We start from the raw sequence: 18,925 nt of genomic DNA on the forward strand, positions 1-18,925 counted from the left end.
TCCCAAGTCATTAGGAAGAAGAATATAACAAATATCACAGTTTCAAAGACTTCCTGCTACCTATAAGACAAGAAACCAGATAAAGTTATATTACAAACATAATAAAAAATCTATGGACTGATTTAAAGAAAGCGGTTTACGCTCGCTAGCCATCAAACCTGACTAAACCGGAAACATCTGGCTGTAAGACGCATCTACACACCGTTATTTTAGCAAAAGGAGCCTCTACTAAATATCGGTGTGATAATTCCTTTGGAGTGCACAAATTTTTGCATCAGTCTGTTTTGTTGTTGTCTCATGTTGCATTGTTTCCGTTGATAAAATAATAAATCTTATTTCAAAAGTGGAGTGATGCTGTTTCCATAAGGTATAAATTATATCCTAAATGAAGCTGCTGCTTGGAAAACCCTGTAGATTATAAATTGAAATAAACATGATCATTATCAGGAGTTGCCCAAACTGTACTGGTGAAATAATCTGCTGTGTACGTAGTATATTACTGTATGTGTGTGTACATCTGCTGTGATGTGGTTTATTATCCAGTTTATTTCAGCAGTTTACCCAATGAATCCTTTACTTGAACCCTGGTCTGGCTTCACTAATTATATCCCTCCTGTTTTGTACCTGTCTGTTCAGCTTTGTACCTATCTAATTAAATGACCAGTGAGTGTAAATACCAACCTTCTTATCTCCCCTGTTTTTCTCTAGAACATGACCCCAGGTGACCCTATGTGATTACCATACAGCACATTGCAACATGCTGAACACACACTCATTAATTTGTCCTGTTAAGCCGTTTTTGTCTGGCTCATGAATTATTGAGAAAGGTTGTGTCCTTTATAAAGACTCGCTCACCAGTAAATGTGTTCCTTTCAAAGTGGGTTTCTGTGCTTCTGATTTATTTCTCTTTACCTGTATTCCATGCTTCGGTTTCCTATTGTTCTAATTATAGCGTTTGACGATTGAGCGTCTCTAAGGAGCAGCTGTTTGAACCTCTAATTAAGAAAGGAGCATCTCCTCTTTAGTAATTAGTGTGCTTATTCCTACTTCAGCTGTGAAACATCATATCAGGAACACAGGTCACCAGGTCTTTTCAGCACTAGTAAAAAAGTGCAGTAGAAAGTGAGGGAATGTGTAATGGTTGCTTGCTTTCCATGTGTAATGGTCTCTGGGCTTAATTCCTTGCCAAACTCTTCATGGTTTTGCCTAAGGTTCTAGTAAAGGCTGTCCACTCAGCAGACGTCTTTGTAATTCTCCCTATTTTCACTCATGCAACCTGAGGCTCATATCTTGGATAGGGAAAACCCATATGTCAGAAATGTAATTAAAAATATTTAATATATATTTCAAACATGGATTAGAAATGGCTGGCTGTTAAAATACCGTCTTGCATGACTTCAACATGCACTTACAATACCTTACCACTGCTGAAGGTAGCATGCATGCTGCCCTAATTCCCTACCATTGGCTCTGCATCCACATTCAGTTACTGAGCTCTTGAAAAGTAAATAAAGGTATGTTTTCTTCTGCATTGTTGCAGGCAGAACAATGCAGTGCTCTTGTGCTCTTGCCATTGTCACCTGATAAATTGTGCAATGGCAGTATAAACATCTACCACCAGTGCTTCAGCATCAGATTCCCCAAATTCCACTCTGGCTACACTTCTGTGGTCTATCATAATGCTACCACCACCGTTCTCTAGCTCCATAAAAACACTAATAAGGTTCATTTATTTGATGCTGGCACTGCAATTGTTTATGATGTTTGTGGAAAAGGACAATTTGCAAACAGCAGTTGGGTAAGTGGGACTTGAGCTGCAGTCATAATTTTATATAACCATAAAGCCATAGTTTTCGAAAAATTGTTTTGTTTCATGAATAAAAGCACAGTAACTATCAAACAACATCTTGCTAATGTCTATTTACAATTTCAGACAGATATCCATCCATATTATGTTCTGAGTATCTGACATAGGGTCACAGGGAATGTAGAGCCAGTCCCAGGGACCTCAGGTGAGGGACACTATGGAATGGGAGAGGAGACCGGTGTACCTTGAGGAATCAACCGAAGCACAGAGAAAACATGTAAACTCAATGCATAGAGAGATCTCTAAGGAATAGAGATGGAAATTCCTCCCCAAATTTGGAGGTGTGAGGCTATATAGCTTTATAGGGTAAGCTTTATTGTCAATCCAGGTCAGGTCAAGATTATGAGGTAACTAAAGGAAGGCCAATAAATTCAATTTAATTTAGTATAATTTTATTTTTATAGCATATTTAACTGTAGTCATTGTCACATACATAAAAAATGGTGGAATATGGTCAAACTTTCTGTTGGTGGCAAGAACTAACTGGATTTTCTACAGTATAACAATTCCCATTGTCTCAAAGCAGCTTTACAGAATTATGGAAACAGAAGAGAGAGAGAGAGAGAGAAAAAAGAAAGAAATATGTAATACTAAGAAAAAGAAAAAATAAGGATAAATATAAATAAATGTATATATACGCACCATTAAAGTTTCAAATGAATTTAAAAATATGAACTTATATTTAAAATACTATATATCTATATTACCATATCCCTAATGAGCAAGCTGGAGGTGGATGGCAGCAAGGAAAAACTCCCCGAGATGATATGAGGAAGAAATCTTCAGAGGAACCAAGCTCAGAAGGGAACCCAGTAAATAGTGTAAATGTAAATAATGTCATTTCTATAGCAGTTTATAATAGTGCCACCGAGAGCTCCTGAGGAACTAATGGGTCATCAAAAACTCTGAGTTCAGCACAGACCTGACTGCTGACAAAAACCAGACCATACAGCTGACTGACAAAACATTAAGATTAAGTAAGACATTGCAATAATAAATATAAGCCCCAGCCATATGCTAGGAAGAACATAGCAAACCAACAGCAAACATCTGTGCACCGGGACAGTGGTAGCTTGATCAGAAGGTTAACTGATGAGAAGGTCACAAACTCAATTCCCAGCACTGTCTGTCAATGCTGGATCTGTGAGCAAAACCGTTAAACCTGCTCAGTCTTATAAATGTCGTTTGCAGATAAGGGCATCTGTTAAGTATTGTGCAAGTAAACATACAATGATAGTAGCCTGAGTTGAGTGTGTGGTACAGAGACAATCTCAGTGAATATGTCTGAATCAGGCTCTCAGTGTGGGAAAAGCACAGCAGGTCATCATTTCCTGTCTCTTTATTCCAGTGTTGGATGGTTGTATTGATCTGGAACATTTTTTTCTATTTCCTTCTTTTCAGATCTACCTGACCCACCGCTGATGTTCCATATGTTTCCATTACACTCTCATCACCTTACAGGAGCTGATAAGCACTGTTTGTGAAAGCATAGATTTAATAACGCTAATTGTTCAACTTCTGTGAGAAAAGCAGCTGCTTTCTGATACACTGCTGCCAGTGAAACAGCATCATTTCCAGGTTGGAACATAAAGCAGGAGGATAATAAAAAAACAAACTCTACCAGCCAGTAATGTCAGAGGGACAGCTCAGGGTGTCTGTTTTGGGGACAAAGTCAGAGAGACTAGATTAGGATGGTTTGGACATAGAGGAAGGAGATGGTTATATTGGTAGAAGGATGTTGGAGATGGAGCTGCCAGGTAAGAGGTCAAGAGGAAGGCTAAAGAATAGATATATGGATGTGTTAAGGCATTAAGTTAATTGGTGTGAGAGCAGAGGATACAAAGGAAAGAGTTAGGTGGAAAGAGATGTTCCGCTGTGGTTACCCCTCATGGGAAAAAATGGAAGAAGAATGTTTGAGGAACACTTGAAAGGCTTTGAAACACTTGAAAACTTGTTGTTTTAAGTTCACTACAAATCTGTGGATACATCTTAAACCTAATGTATTCATTAGTATTACTCCAGCTATTAATTAAAATGATGGTCATTCTGACACGCTGCTGTGATGTTGTGTGATGTGACCCCTTTCTATCGGAGCCACCATTCACTTTTTCAGCAGTATGTGCTGCAGTAGCTCTTCTGTGGGATCGGACCAGATGGACTAGACTTCACTCCACACTAGAGGTCTTCTCAGGTCTAAAGAAATGTACCCGACCCGAAGTGACCCGGTTTACTTCTTACCCAAACCCGATGTGCATAATTTTTTTTTAAAGAAAGTCCCGACCCGAGACAAACCCGAAAAAATTAGACCCGAGTCCGACCCGACCGGTTGGCAATTTTTTTTATCCCGACTGGACCCGAATGTTGCACGCACCGATGCAGCCCTGCACGCACCAGTCAGACAGAAAAGTAACCAATACAACGTGGATTCAAAATTGATTGAAAATTAGCTTTCCGCCAGCAACACGATGTCGCAAGCGGTCTTGGCAAACAGAGGAGAGGTTGGGAAAGGACTCCAGTCGATGCACACACACGAGATACAGTAGTTCGGGTCTTCTCGGGTCCGTTCGGTAAAAACTTTTTTAAAATTTTTTTAAATTACCCAAGACTCGATGCCGCTATTATTATACCCGACCCGTGTCCGTGGCACACGTGAAACTTTTAGACCCGAACCCGCTCGGGCCGGACCTCAGGTTTTCGGACCTAAGTGGACCCATGAAGACCTCTACTCCACACACATCAGTGAGTTTTGGCTCCATGATGCTGCCATCAGTACTCTGGTTGTTCTTCCTTGGAGCACTTTTGGTATTTTCTAACCACTGCGTACTGGCAACACCACACAAGACCTGGTGTTTTCCGAGAAGCTCTGAACCAGGTGTCTAGACATCACAATGTGGCCCTTGTCTTTAAATGAACACATGCTAGATTTGCTCTTGTTTAATGAAGTGATTAATTGATTAATAAATTGTTTTCTCCTCCTCAGTCATATGGCGCAGACTAGTATATCAGTTAAAACAGTTTTTATTACAAATCAATTCCAGGCCAACTTTGTGTTTGTGTCCTGCTGTGGCTCTGCTGATCCTGCAGTCACTGATAATGCAGCTAAAGGTCAGAAAATGTCAAACTGCATGTTGCTGCTGCTGCTGCTTTCCACCAGTTTTTATGCTCAGTCTTCTCCAAAATCCACTTAACACTCGGGTTTTGTTCAGCTTGAAATGACCTACTTTAAAAGTCATCCCAGAAGTGGGTCAGTACTAGGATGCTTTTTATAACATAAAACCACAAGCTGAGTATGTGTCAGAAAACAGGGGGTGTCTTCATGGACAAAAATACAGAACCAATTGCAGGGATAACGTAAAAGGGTGTTTATTTAGGGGGGAAAATGCCAAAGAGTTGGAAACATTAGGAAACCGGAAACACGAAACGCAAATGCAAGGCAACTGGTATAAATAGGGCTGACAGTCATTGAACCACAAGGAACAGGTGTGCAGAGGCAGGAACGGATAAGGGCGGGGCCGACACACAGCTTACAAAAAAACAAAAACAAAGTCACACGGCATAGAGATACAAAGCCTGCCATAATGTCCCTCTGGTGTTCAGGCAGGGAATAGTCTCAGTCATACCTGACAGTATGAGCTCAAACTGAAGACTTTCAGCTTTAATTGGAGGATATTTACATCCAAATCAGGTGAACAGTGGAGGAATTACATGACGGTCTTGGGTTGTTTATTGAAATATGCTTCAGGTCATTATTCATCTGTACAGCCATCCAATGAGTTTTGAAACATTTGGCTGAATCTGAGCAGATAATATAGATCTCTACACTTCTGAACTCGTCCTGATGCTTTCGTTAGCAGTCACCTCATCAATAAAAAAACATTAAATACAAGATATCCAGTTCCACAGGCAGCTGTACAAGGTCAGACTGTAAGATGTGCTGGTATGCTTTACATCACTTCATACTTCTCTCTTTTCAATCTGTTTCTTTCATGTACAGAATGAGAATCAGAATCAGGTGTATTGACACGCGCAGTAAATTCGGTTACAGCTGTTGGTGACTCTCAAAAGACATAAATAATGACGAAATACAAAAAAAAAGTTTACAGATAACTACAGGTAGGTCTTTGTCTTTCTTGTACAAAGGTCGCTGTTCCAGGCAATGTTTGGTTTGTTTGCCAGGTCTTTTTGTCCAACTCGAACCTGGTTTCATTGTTTTGGAGGATTTGTGGGAGGTGGTAGCCTAGTAGTTAAGGTGTTGGATTACCAATCAGAAGGTTGTGGGTTGTTGTGTAGACGTGTTGTACCAAATGGCGCGGATGTATTCCGTAAGAGCAGCAACACGCAGGTGGCCAGTAGCGTTTTTTTACAATATGCTGGACCTGGCGTTGGTGAATGCCTACATTTTGTACATGGCATGTACAGGGTGGACAGGCAAAAAAAGATTGTTTCTAAGTCTTCTAGCTAAGGAACTTCGTTGCCGATTCATGCAGCACAAGGAAATATTGGCACAGAGGCAGGCTGCTGAAGCTGCTGCAGTTGCTGTGCCAGGGACTGTACAGACAACGCAGTGCCAGTTGCAAGAGAGCTGTAACAGGAATTGCAGCAGGTTTACCTGTGCAACATATCAGAAATTCACCTGTACCAAACGCAGGGACGATGGACACTGGGTCTGCAAACGCTGTAAAGTTTGAAACACTTTAAAATAAAACAGACTTGTGTATCCATATATTGTAAATGTGTGTCTTTTGTATAAATACGGCAGACATTTCTGAAGGTTTCCATGTCGCACACAAAGGTTCGGCCTGCCTTGGTTTAAGCTAACAAATGTAAATGTGTCAGACCTCACAGGTAATGGGTGTGTTTGCACAACAAAATCAGGAGAACAATGGAGCTGAAGGGTCGCTCTTGTGGTACACCATCTGATTCACTTTGGTAAAATGTTCTCCTGGTGGTTTGACATTTACACAGATACCCAACCTCTGGTGAAAAGGAAACCAGGGAAAGGATTATTTAATTCACTACACTTGTTTTCTGTGGTCTTCGAGTCCTGCTGGTGTTTCTGAGCGCACCATTGTGTTCTTTCTATATAAGGCTATATTTAACAGATTATTTAGCTATTTGCTGCTATCTCTCTGATTGTTTATTTTAATCCTAATGGTAGCTTGCCTTACTGACATCACAATCACATCCCTTAGGACTCCATATTGAAACAAGAATAGATTGAATATCCAAATGCCAGACTTAATTAAATCTAGACCTTCATGCACACAGTTGAGCACTTGAGGGCCCTTTTTTTCAAACTCCTGGGATTTATACTTTCCAGTCATTAATGGACAAGTTAAACAGCTAAAGCATGATAACATGATTTTTGTTGGCTTGGATTCATGTCATAGCAAGCAACTCTAAGGTTGGAACAATGGAGCAAGGCTAAGCACTGGAATCAGCATTGGAAACAATTTGAGTATGGCCAAGCATTTAGCAATAGCATAAATTTAGCATTTTTAGAAATGGACACTGTATCTACTTTGCACTAATTCTGAGGGGAAAAAGGAAACGAGATTCTTCTCAAAATGCTAAAGTACCCGAGGCATTTTTTTTGTAATTGAAAACAGAAAACAGACTTCAGTGGTATAAGTCTGCTCCATTATGTTATTGATTCAGTTTGGTTTTTAATCAGGTACAGTATAAATTTATTCACTGTCATTAAATAGTCAACTGGCTCATTGTTGCAGCCTTGAGCTAACCCAGCCACTGAAGAGCTAAGTCTCAGCACCGGTCCCAAATGGGAGGATTGCATCAGGAAGGACATCCGGCACAAAACCTGTGCCAAATCAAGGGTGTGGCCCAGATGATCCACTGTGGTGGACCCTGTACAGGCAACAGCCAAAAGACAACAACAACAACAACAACAACATATTCAACATATCAATACTGTTTGCTTGTTTTCTGTTGCTTTGTTTGTTTGTGTGTGTGAGTGTGTGTGTCTTTGTGTGTTTGTCCATTTGTTATCTGAAGGTGAAATTCATTTTAGAGCCTCATTGTCCTCATAAAAAGACGAAAGGGATGTTATCAGCATGTGACAGACACCTTCACCCAGCGTCTGCTCTGTGTCTCACTATCTCCTTTTTTGACTCACATAATGCTTCATTACTCTTTACTCACCACCCTCAGCTGGGGTTTATTAAACTCTTTACACTTTATCTTATCAGATCAAAAAAGGACACATGACCACATCACAGAAATATTTGTGTGTGTGTGTGTTTGTTTCTAATACATTGCGAGTACCATGGCATGTTAGGACGCTGGGATCAATATCCTTGTGGGGACTCGTTTTTGCTCAATTTTGCTCGGGATTCTTAGGAGCCGATGCTGATGTGTGTGGTATAACGTTTTTTATAATGGACCCCATCATCTACACACACCTAATCTCTGTGTGATCAGCTGTATTAAAATAATCTAAGCAATGGCTAGTTAGCCAGTGTAGCTATGTGTATCCATCATATTATATCTTTATTCAGGGATTACCCTTATAAACTCTGTACCTTAAAAAACACTCTGAATACATGTGTATCTCTAATGGACATTATGCTATACCGTTTATCAATATAATAGATTTGTTAGTGTAATTAGCATAGTTCCTTAACATTAGTATTGACATATTATATTTAATATTTCTCATTTTAAAAGTAGCAACCACATGTTTTTATTAAACTTTTAAGCACTATACATAAAGCCAATATAATAATGAGCTTTCTAATATTTTAAATTAAGTTTCCATCACCCTTTATCAATACAATGAAGAGTACCCAGGAGATCAAAAGGACTACATTTCCCATAAGGAGCTTTACTCTGCAATTACTAATTTACGTTTTAGATCAAGTGGCATACACGGTAAGCGTTGTTTTTTTTGTATTTATTTGATTGGTTTGTCGTTTGTTTCTGGTTACTAAATAAGAATTACAAATAAATAATACAACAGAATAACAGTTCACTGGATAATTGCGGCACGCTAATCCTGTACTAATGAGAGGAAATGCACAGTATAACTCGCAGGTGTGTGTGGTTTTAGTGTAATATAAGTATTATGGCTTTGAAGTACATTGTATTTTGGAAGATACAAGTAAGTTATTAGTAATTTGGTATTTTAGTTTAATACAGCATATTTTTTTAAATTGTATTTAGCCTCTAACTAGCAAGACAGTGTTTGGGTATGCGTGGGTACAGTATGATGATCTTTGTAGGTCTGATCCGATCTGATAAGACAGAGAATTAACCCAGCCACTGAAGAGCAAACTCTCAGTGCTGGTTCCAAGCCTGGATTAAATGGGAAGGGCATCTGGATTAAAAACCTGTGCCAAGTCAAATGTGTGGACCAGATGATCTGCTGTGATGACCCTGAACAGGGAAAAGCCCAAAGAACAACTGAGCTTTAAATATATAGTATGAAGTGTTAGACTGAGAAAAGGAGGTTTAAACATAAGAAAAGAGATTTAGAAGCAATGAAATATTATCGTCTTTTCAGTGTAAGTAGCCCAGCTGATAAGCCAAATTTGCCAAATCTTAATTAAACCTAATTTGTATTGTGTAGAAATGATGGTAGCAGACCACAGTGTTCTGAATTAAAAATTGTCTTGTACAGTGAAATTGAATCAAAATTTGAATTTGAAAGAAAGAGCAAATATGTTTGTCAACCTTGAGGAGAAATAAATAGAGGAAGGGTGAAGTGAGAGAAGATATGGCGGAGCATGAGAGAGAAGGATAAAGTGTGAGGAGAGTGGGTGGAGCATGAGAGAGAAGGATAAAGTGTGAGGAGAGTGGGCGGAGCATGAGAGAGAAGGATAAAGTGTGAGGAGAGTGGGCGGAGCATGAGAGAGAAGGATAAAGTGTGAGGAGAGTGGGCGGAGCATGAGAGAGAAGAATAAAGTGTGAGGAGAGTGGGCGGAGCATGAGAGAGAAGGATAAACTGTGAGGAGAGTGGGCGGAGCATGAGACAGAAGGATAAACTGTGAGGAGAGTGGGCGGAGCATGAGACAGAAGGATAAAGTGTGAGGAGAGTGGGCGGAGCATGAGAGAAGGATAAAGTGTGAGCAGAGTGGGCGGAGCATGAGAGAGGAGAGAAAAGCAAAGTGTGAGGAGAGTGGGCGGAGCATGGGAGAGGAGAGAAAGGTGAAGTGTGAGGAGAGTGGGCGGAGTATTAAAGAGGAGAGAAAGGTGAAGTGTGACTAGAGTGGGCGGAGCATTAGAGAGGAGAGAAACCCTGTACTTTTAAGTACAATTTTCTGCATATAATTTCACCAGAATGATATTGTATTAGTTTATTATGCTGCAGTAAGTGTCTGTGTAGAAGGAGGTAAATTAGTAGAATGTTAATGAGATTAAAGTGAGATCACACTGCCGTGCACTCTGTTAGAGTCGCTGTAGTTGGATCTGAACGCAGTGCTGATTGTTGATTGTGCTGCTTTTTTCTTCTGAGCACGGTGTGTTTCTGACTAGCACAGATATTTAATACAGTTTTGCACTAACAGATCAGAATAGATCAGAAGTCAAACACTCTGTCTTTAATAGCAGTTAGAAAGCTGTCAGTGCCTTTCAGTTTGATGGGGGATTAGTTTAACACCACAGTTTCACACAGTCAGAAGTGCTTGTCAAGTTGTATTTGATTTCAGCTTTATTTTTCATACGAGTCTGATGTTTAGAGATAGAGGAGTCATCAGTTTACAAAACTATCAATACCTGCAGAACTCAGCTAGTGTGTGTGTGTGATTACAGCTTGGAGATATAGATATAATCATAGAAAATACGACTATTTCACTTCATCTTGTTGTGAGCAGTGTTTAGAGACATGGAATTCTACAAAAGAGAAAAGCCAAATAAACCAATAACAGAGGGGTGGGGTGGGGTGGGGGGTATTTACACTACCTTTAGATGGCATGCCCTCTTTTAACCTCCATGTAACCCATCATAAGACACACACATACACAATCCTTTGTGTGTGATGCCTTAATTCACCAAACAGTCCTCAGTTTTTAGCTGGGTTTCATCTTCTCACTGTAACTCTCTACACTTCTGTCTCAACAATTAAAAACATTGGGTAACAGACTTCCAATATAATACACTTAAATATACACTAAATACACTGCAAAAATATTATTCAAGCCAGATTCATAGTATGAAGAAGGATCTTTTTATTTAATAGTCAGTTTTTGAGTTTGTTCATTCAGCTTTCACATATTCCTCTGCTTTGTTTTTAATAATAATAATAATAATAATAATAATAATAATAATAATAATAATAATAATGCTTGGGTGAATCTTCACTGCCATCTTACTCCATCATCATCATCGATCATCTCGAGTCAAATGTGTTGGCGTCACTGCAGATTTGAGCAGCCAAACTTACCCAGAAGGTAATTGCATTGCTATCAAATGGCTGCTGATGACCAGAAGTAAAAATAATTCTTCCACACTTTCGCTCTTGATGGAGCTGCATTACATTTCTCAGCTAGAGGCTCACTGAGATCATGAGCCGAAGCTGCATGTGACATTTCAAACAGTGTGTTGATAAAAAGCTCCACTGCTCTCATCTTTGCATATTTCACCTCAGCAAACACACACCAGTTTATACACATTAGCCCAGCGTTATGTACAGGATGCTAACTGTTATCCGGTGCCAGTTAATGGTAAAGATTTCCTCTGATCTGTATGTCAAAACTGTAAAATGAAACACCCTAGAGGAGGAATAAACACAGTAGAGTGAAGGACCACAGCCACATGCCGATTCTTTACTTTACAGAGTCCACAGCGTTCTACTATATTTACAAAAGAGGACACACATATAAACAAACTGAACCATAAAATAATCCAGTTGATTTAATAGAGCATCTTTTCTTAAGCCTGAGGGATGCTACAGAGAGTCATACAGGACAAATATATTACACAAAAGACGACCAAAAATAAATACACACACAGTTGTCTTCTGAGAACATTGTACACACACACACACACACACACACACACACACACACACATTTTTTTTTTTATTTAAAATGGTAAAAATTTAAATTATGCTAGCTAGCTTCTGTTTGCTTCCTATAAATTAGCTAGCTTTCATTATAATGAAGGCTATATGCTAGCTTGTAGCTAGTCGGCTAGTTTTGTGCTAAATGGGTAACATTAAATAAATCACTGCACTTTGTTTTTTGTTCATCATGTGTTTTACAGAGCTTTTGTGTGCATAGACACTGGGTTACACATGGAAGTTGCAAGGCAGGTGTCAAAACATCTGTTCTGTCGTAGCCGTCTGCTAGCGAACGAATGAGCTAAATAGTAGAAACTTTCTAAATCTCGAAGGGTAAAATGGGTCACAGCGTTCCTCAGTCCTGATCATGAAAATTATATCATGGTTCTCGGAACTGTTAGGGTTAATGAGCACCTTGCAGTCCATGATGGGTTGTTTTTCTTACTAGAGGCCTTTAAACTACTGACTCAGTGACTTTCTGACTAGCAGAACATTCCGATATTGAGCTTTTAAGTTTTGTTTATTCTCCACACATCTGACAATGCATGGAACTACTGCACTGATTACTAGCTAAAAATCTAGCTGGCTAGTTAATATTCAGCTTTGGTGTAACACTAATCAGGTAGCTTTAATATTTACTTTGTCATTAGCTAGCTAGCTAGCGCAATAAATATGTTTAGCTAGCCTACTCAAACAGGCTAAAAAATGCCTACAAACAAATTTCAGTTCTTTCCAGATCACTGAAACAGCTTATGCTAAGGTCACATGCTATGTGGGTGACAGTATATGGAGTTAAGGGCTCCATGAAATAGGAATTAAATGTAGAATATTAGCTAATGTTATACCAAGGGGTAAAAATCACCAAGAAGGCTGTATTACACTGAGAACATGCTCCTGTAGCAGCTAATCATCACCTACAGACCTAAATCACTAACTACTGTAGCTGGGCACTTGTATAAGGATTTCAGAAAACAAATAGAGGAATACAAAAGGAAATAATTTAACAGCACACCAATTACCCCACCCCCAATACGCCCCCTCCCTCTGCCTCCTCTCTTCAGAACTCATCCAGTATGTCTCTCACAGGGAATGTTGTTTTCTTTAAATATAATATTTTTCTTTAAATTTCAGATAAGATCATCTACAAGCTACTTTACAAATCTCATAAATGCCTCATAGCCCGGTGCTTGTTTAGGTCCAAAGGGCTCTCTCAAACACACATACACACACGCATACACACACACACACACATATATATATATATATATATATATATATATACAAACACACAGATGGAGAGGATGTGTCTCTCCTTGGTTAATATATTTTTTTAAGTCAGAGTCTTGTTTATATTCAGCAACAATGACGTGTGCTTCAGAATCTCAATCAGTGGGGGAAAACAGAAATGTGGGCGGAGCTTTGTGAATGAGGAAGAGGAGGGAATATTGGTTTTCAAGTGCCACCCAAGAGGAAACAAAGGTTGTACAGTGTTGTGACACATTACAAGCAGGCATATATACCTTTATATATTTACTGTATGTATAGAAACTCCTTCCTTTGTACATAAGATCTTTGTGAAACACACACACACACACACACACACACACACACACACACACACACACGGAGGGATTATGGAAACAATAAAAACAACAACAGAGTGCTAAATTACGGCAACACTAATGGGAGAAAAGAGTGATAGAGAAAAAGAAGAAAAGTTATTCTACATTTTTTTTAGAGTCAGTATACGTTTCCATTTAGATGTGCTTTACTTCATACTCAGGAGCGGCTTCCGGTGCTAGTGGAATACAGTGATGTGTACAGTATTGCAGTTGCACTTGTCTTTTTGTGTAAAATGCTGCTGAGATGAAGCTGTAAACCCAGGATGTCGTCCACCGTGTGAATGTCAGTGCCAAAGGAGCTTTAAAACAGACTTCTGAAACTCCGTCTGGTTCACAAGGAGTGGAGGGGGAAAAAAAAGATGAAAAACTGAGGCGGTTAATCGTCCTGGACGCAGTCCAAATCGACGGAGCAGCAGATTCTCCCGTTCTGCAGGAGTCCAGAGTAAGACGTTATTCACCACCACCACCACCAGCAGATAAAAATGCTTATCATTCATCAGTGATGTACATTTTGGGATAAATTCTAGTATTTTTTTCCACATGGCTATGTTGAGCCAGCTATCCTGACCAGAACTATTGTTACTAGTGTTAGATAGTTATTGACCTAGTATTTGCTTTTTTGTGGCTTATTAAAAAAAAAAGTTAGCCTAGCTGCTAAGCTACTGTAAAAAAATGGCGTAACTCCTGAACGAGACGTACAATCCTGCATGTTTGTTAGAGCGATCAGCCATACAGAGCTTGTAAAGCCACTGACAGGTGAAGTCATTAAAATTCTGAGTGAATTTTTACATGCTTTAAACAAGCATGTTGTAAAGTGCACGAGGCTACGTGTACCACTTAGTGAAAAATTTTGTGTTGGAGTAGTAAAGCAGGAAGTGTGTGTGTATACCTTGCATTTGCAGGTGGTGCATGGTGCACTGGGATCGCTCCACATGGCACCGCTGAGACGCGCAATGCCGGTGGGGTCGCGACACGTCTGCGTGGGGTCAGAGGTCTGGGTGTCGTCAATACAGGGGTCAAAAATGCAGCGAGGACAACACTCCCCCTCCAGCACGGTCGAGTGATTACACAACAGGACGGGACAGGAGAGAGATAAACACTCCACATCTCCCTCCTACACGTGAGAGACAGCGAGAGAGAGACAGAGAGAGAGCAAGAGAGAGAGAGTCAGATTGATGGACATGGAATTGTATTTTTGTAGAAAATAAAATCATATTTATTCTCCAAACATTTGTTATGGAGCTCATGGGGTTCACTCACTGATCGACAAAACACCTCATAAAGCACAGAATTAAAATGAGCCGTTATGACTCTGCTGTGATGAATATGGTCATCTTTCTTGTAATAAACAGCAGAATAAATGAGGACACGTGAGAAAAAACAATACCCCACCAAGTCTTTTTTCAGAAAGAGGAAGAACGTGACAATACGGTATCAGTTCTTCTGCAGTGGAGCACACAATCTTAAGATTACCGGCCTTCTACAGACTGTTCACTGGATTACTGTAGAGCTTATTGTAACCTTAAAATGATATAAACTCGACCCTGCAGCCATCATTCGGCTCCTTTAATATAATCATAATAACAGAAGAGGATTTTAAAGTAATAATGTCGACCCCCAGTGATGGTGGTGTTGCCTGTTCTCACTTTAAAATCCTCGACATCGTGTTTATTTATTTCGTTTGGATGGAGGGAATCGAGTCGTGTCCTAGACCAGTGGTCCCTAACCTTTTTTTCGAAGCGGACCGGTCAATGTTTGATCATTTTACCGCGGCCCGCTGGGGATGGGGGTTGGCGGCTATACAATTAAATTAAAATTAATAGTTTTAATTTAATTGTATTTAAACATGCCTTTATAACTCACTACAATGCTAAATCAATGAGAACCCTGAGCTTGTTTCTTTGCAACGAGACGGTTCCATCTGGGGTAATATGAGACAATGACACCCGAAGTGTATTTCTTGTGTCCAGTTTATTCTGTTGTTTTGGTTCGGTTGCCGTCACTGCAGAAAACCCCGCTTCACACAGATAGCATGTCGGAAATGGCAATAGGGATTTAAGTGCTATGGTGGCAATCTCAGGGTATTCCGACACGACTTTAATCCAGAACACCGGCAGAGTTTCTAACTTTCTAACGACGTCTGTTTCGTGCTCATTTTTGCTAATTTGTGGGTTAAATTTGAGCAAACACAATATACACGTACACCAAGCACTGTTAAACATGACAAAGTACCGGTGAACAGAGAGAAGAGCGATACACACCTTCTCTCTCCACCAAAGCTACAACGCCGCAGCCACTCAGCTCCAGACGTCACCTAAACCCGGGCCGATATCATGATATTTTGCGCATGTGCAGTATTGGTGCGGCTTTAGGTGACGTCTCTCAGTTAACCTCTCGTCCATGGAAAGTCGCACAAACACGAGAGAAATACACCACAGTAAATAAAATGGAAATAATTTAATGTTCCTTGGGCGGCCTGGTACCATTTGGTCCACGGACCGGTACCGGTCCGCGGCCCGGGGGTTGGGGACCACTGTCCTAGACCATTTTCTCTCATCACATGACTCTTGAAGACTCTTGAAGTGACCGTTGTTGATCAGAGGATTGGGGTTCAATCCCTGTTGAGCCCTTGAGAGCAAGGCCCCTAACCCTCTCTGCTCCAGTGGTGCTGTGTAATGGCTGACCCTGTGCTCTGTCCCCAACCCCCGAATTTGGGATATGTGAAGGAATAATTTCACTGTGCTGTATTGTTTATGTGACAAGATAAAAGCTTCTTCTTCTATTTTCATATTTGTTTAAAAAAAAATTAAAACAAGAAATGTACTTCAATTTCAGACATTTTCCCCTTAACCTGTACCCATAAGGGTGGGGGGCTGTGTTTGATTGGACATGTTAATGTCAAACTCTTGCAGCACACAACCTTCCATCCAGAAATTCTCTCTGTCAGTATTCTCTCTGAGAGAAAATAAATAAAGCTGAATATTATGCTCAGGTAGCAGGGCAGTGTTATCGGCCCTCTTCTGCATACACAAGCTCACAACCGAGCAGGATTGAATCCCTAGATTCACTGATTATCAGGAGATGAGGGAAAAATCTCTCTTACTCTAAGAACAACATTCGCTCTCTTGGACTACAGGGTTCAGATTTTATACCTACCAAATGTTGATGTGGTTACACCAAAGGGCCTGGAAAACATTTGTACTCGAGAGAAAAAAATAAATCATCCCAGCAGCTGTTTTGTCACCATGTTCATTGTCAAGCTCATGTCTGATCCCTTGGTTTTACTTCTGGATTGTTGTTCTGCTTATCAACAGCAACAATTTTGCATTCATCCCCATGTTCGCTTCAGACCCAGCTACTACAGATTGCATCACCCCCGAACCACTTTGTCGTCTCCTCTCCACATCCCCTGTGGATTCCCAGCTTCCCAGCATGAGCTGCCGTCTGACGGAAAGCCGACATAATTACACATCTCTCTCGGTCTTGTACAATCCAGGCTAGCTTAAAAAAAGAGACCCTGACCTTTAACTGCCAATCTTATGTCTAAAACCAGCGCTAAGCCCATGAGCCTTGTGCTCTGATGATGCCTTTGTTTGACCAAGTGAGTGATAGACTCTGTCACTTCTCCTCGTTTGTCAAACACCATAGGTTCTGTGAGTGACCTCGTTGATCAAGACCAAGCCCTAATTGTTTTAAATTAAAGTTGCATACAGAGTTTAGCCAGCAGGCTGGAGACTTGTGTACTAGAAAGAAAACCTCCAACCATCATTGCTGTCTCCTGTTAGCCAATAGCTGACAGCGCTTCTCCTTTGAGAGTCCCCAGGTCGATGCAGGCGAAATGTCTTCGAAAGTGAATGTGCAGATACATGAACTGGTTATTTCTGAACCTCCAGGGTAAAAAGGAGTCAGGGTTTTTTCTTTTTTAGGACAACTCGGACTGAGACTGCGTTTCTGTTTCTGCTACACTGTGGTAACATGCGAGAGTGAGGAATCTAGACAGACAAGTCTCTCTCTCTCTCTCTCTCTCTCTCTCTCTCTCTCTCTCTCTCTCTCTCTCGCTTTTTTCTGTCTTTCTCCAAGTATGTAGCATGAGGGTGGAACAGGAGAGCAAACACTCTGGCTGTGGATGGTGTGGGTGCCATGGTTGTGTTTTTGCAGCCTGAGCGGTGTAACACTTGTCGATGAAAAGATAAATCACAGCTGAAGTTGACCTACTTACTCATAATGGTTCTGCTCTCAAAAAGGTAGAAGCAATTAGAGCGGTTTTTTCCTTATCCTACTGTGCAGAGAACAGAATTAATTGCAAAATCTGGCAGCCCACCATGTCACCCCGGCAAACCCTGCCAGCCCCCGTCAGCTCAGCTTTCAGGACCAGATGAGATGGCAATTTGAGTTATTTATTTATTTATGTGTCTTTATGAATTAATTTACTTTACATTTATCACCCCACTTATGAAACAGCAGTTATTTAAACAGTTCTGTTCAATTTTGGTCACATTAAGTTTTTTATGTGAGATACTTTGAAGTGCCATTGGTCTTCTTTTGCCTTTCAGCTGATGGTTGGTGTGACCCATAAGTCAGCTGACATGAAGGTTATTTCAGTAGTAAATTCGTGCCTTAAAGCCACAAAGAAATGTGAGAGAATAACACACATCCTTTTCTTGTATATCAGGGCAGGATGGAAGTTTTTTCTGCCTTGCTGGACAGTGGACGTGACCTAATTGTTTGGGACCTGAACATCTGTGACACACATCTGTGACACACTTGCGTACACGGACCTGACCTGATTACAGAATAACACCATTCACGGCATGCAAAGTGGCAGGCTATGAAAGTGCAACTGCCTATTCATCACCTTCCTTTGGCAGCGGGTCGAGGTACACTAGGGAGCCTGCCAGGAAGGAAAAGGTAGCTGGACTTTGAAAATATCTGTAGATTGAGTGAAAAGCACAGGCAGCAGCACTGAATGCCCTATAGACTGGTGTTAAACTGACTTGGCAAATTAAGTTGGACTCCACAACCAGTATGGCTGGACAAGTCCTTAATCCATTTTGTGGCATGTTAATAAAAGTTGATTTCTTTAACTGAAGTGCCAGCATTCAAAGCATCCAATACGCTGGTCTTTGGTGAGCCAATGCCACACTTGCTCCTGGCCCTTAAGGAAATAATGCCTGCGCCTCAAATAGGCATGGAGATCTTACAGAAAGAACTTTGGGAGCCATGGCTGAAGCAGCAATGCTGTTAGGATTAGGAAAAAGTTTGGCTGGCTCAAATGCCAAATCAACTGCCAGTGGTACCTGGATATGGTCCAGAAAGCATTAAATCATCACTTCTGTTTATCTGTAATGAGAGCAAAGAATAAAGAAACAGACATGCTTTAAGGCACTCTGTTTCTGCTGGAGTTGGGTTTTAAACACCGCA

The 18,925-nt window shown here is 40.5% G+C and overlaps 1 protein-coding gene across 3 annotated transcripts in view; it reads right to left on the reverse strand.

The window, feature by feature from the left end:
* Nucleotides 1-11,130: 11,130 nt before the first annotated feature.
* Nucleotides 11,131-18,925, reverse strand: part of LOC113646190 (protein kinase C-binding protein NELL1) — a 183,209-nt gene continuing 175,414 nt past the window's right edge. For all 3 annotated transcript variants that reach the window (XM_047802902.1, XM_047802903.1, XM_027152256.2), the window contains 2 exons: nucleotides 14,394-14,618; nucleotides 11,131-13,931 (listed from right to left, as the gene is read on the reverse strand). In XM_047802902.1, the coding sequence (XP_047658858.1) occupies nucleotides 13,881-13,931; nucleotides 14,394-14,618 (276 nt within the window). In that variant the 3' untranslated portion in view covers nucleotides 11,131-13,880. The remainder of the gene's footprint in view (nucleotides 13,932-14,393; nucleotides 14,619-18,925) is intronic.

The sequence above is a fragment of the Tachysurus fulvidraco genome, chromosome 2 (assembly GCF_022655615.1).
Source record: "Tachysurus fulvidraco isolate hzauxx_2018 chromosome 2, HZAU_PFXX_2.0, whole genome shotgun sequence".
NCBI lineage: Eukaryota > Metazoa > Chordata > Actinopteri > Siluriformes > Bagridae > Tachysurus > Tachysurus fulvidraco.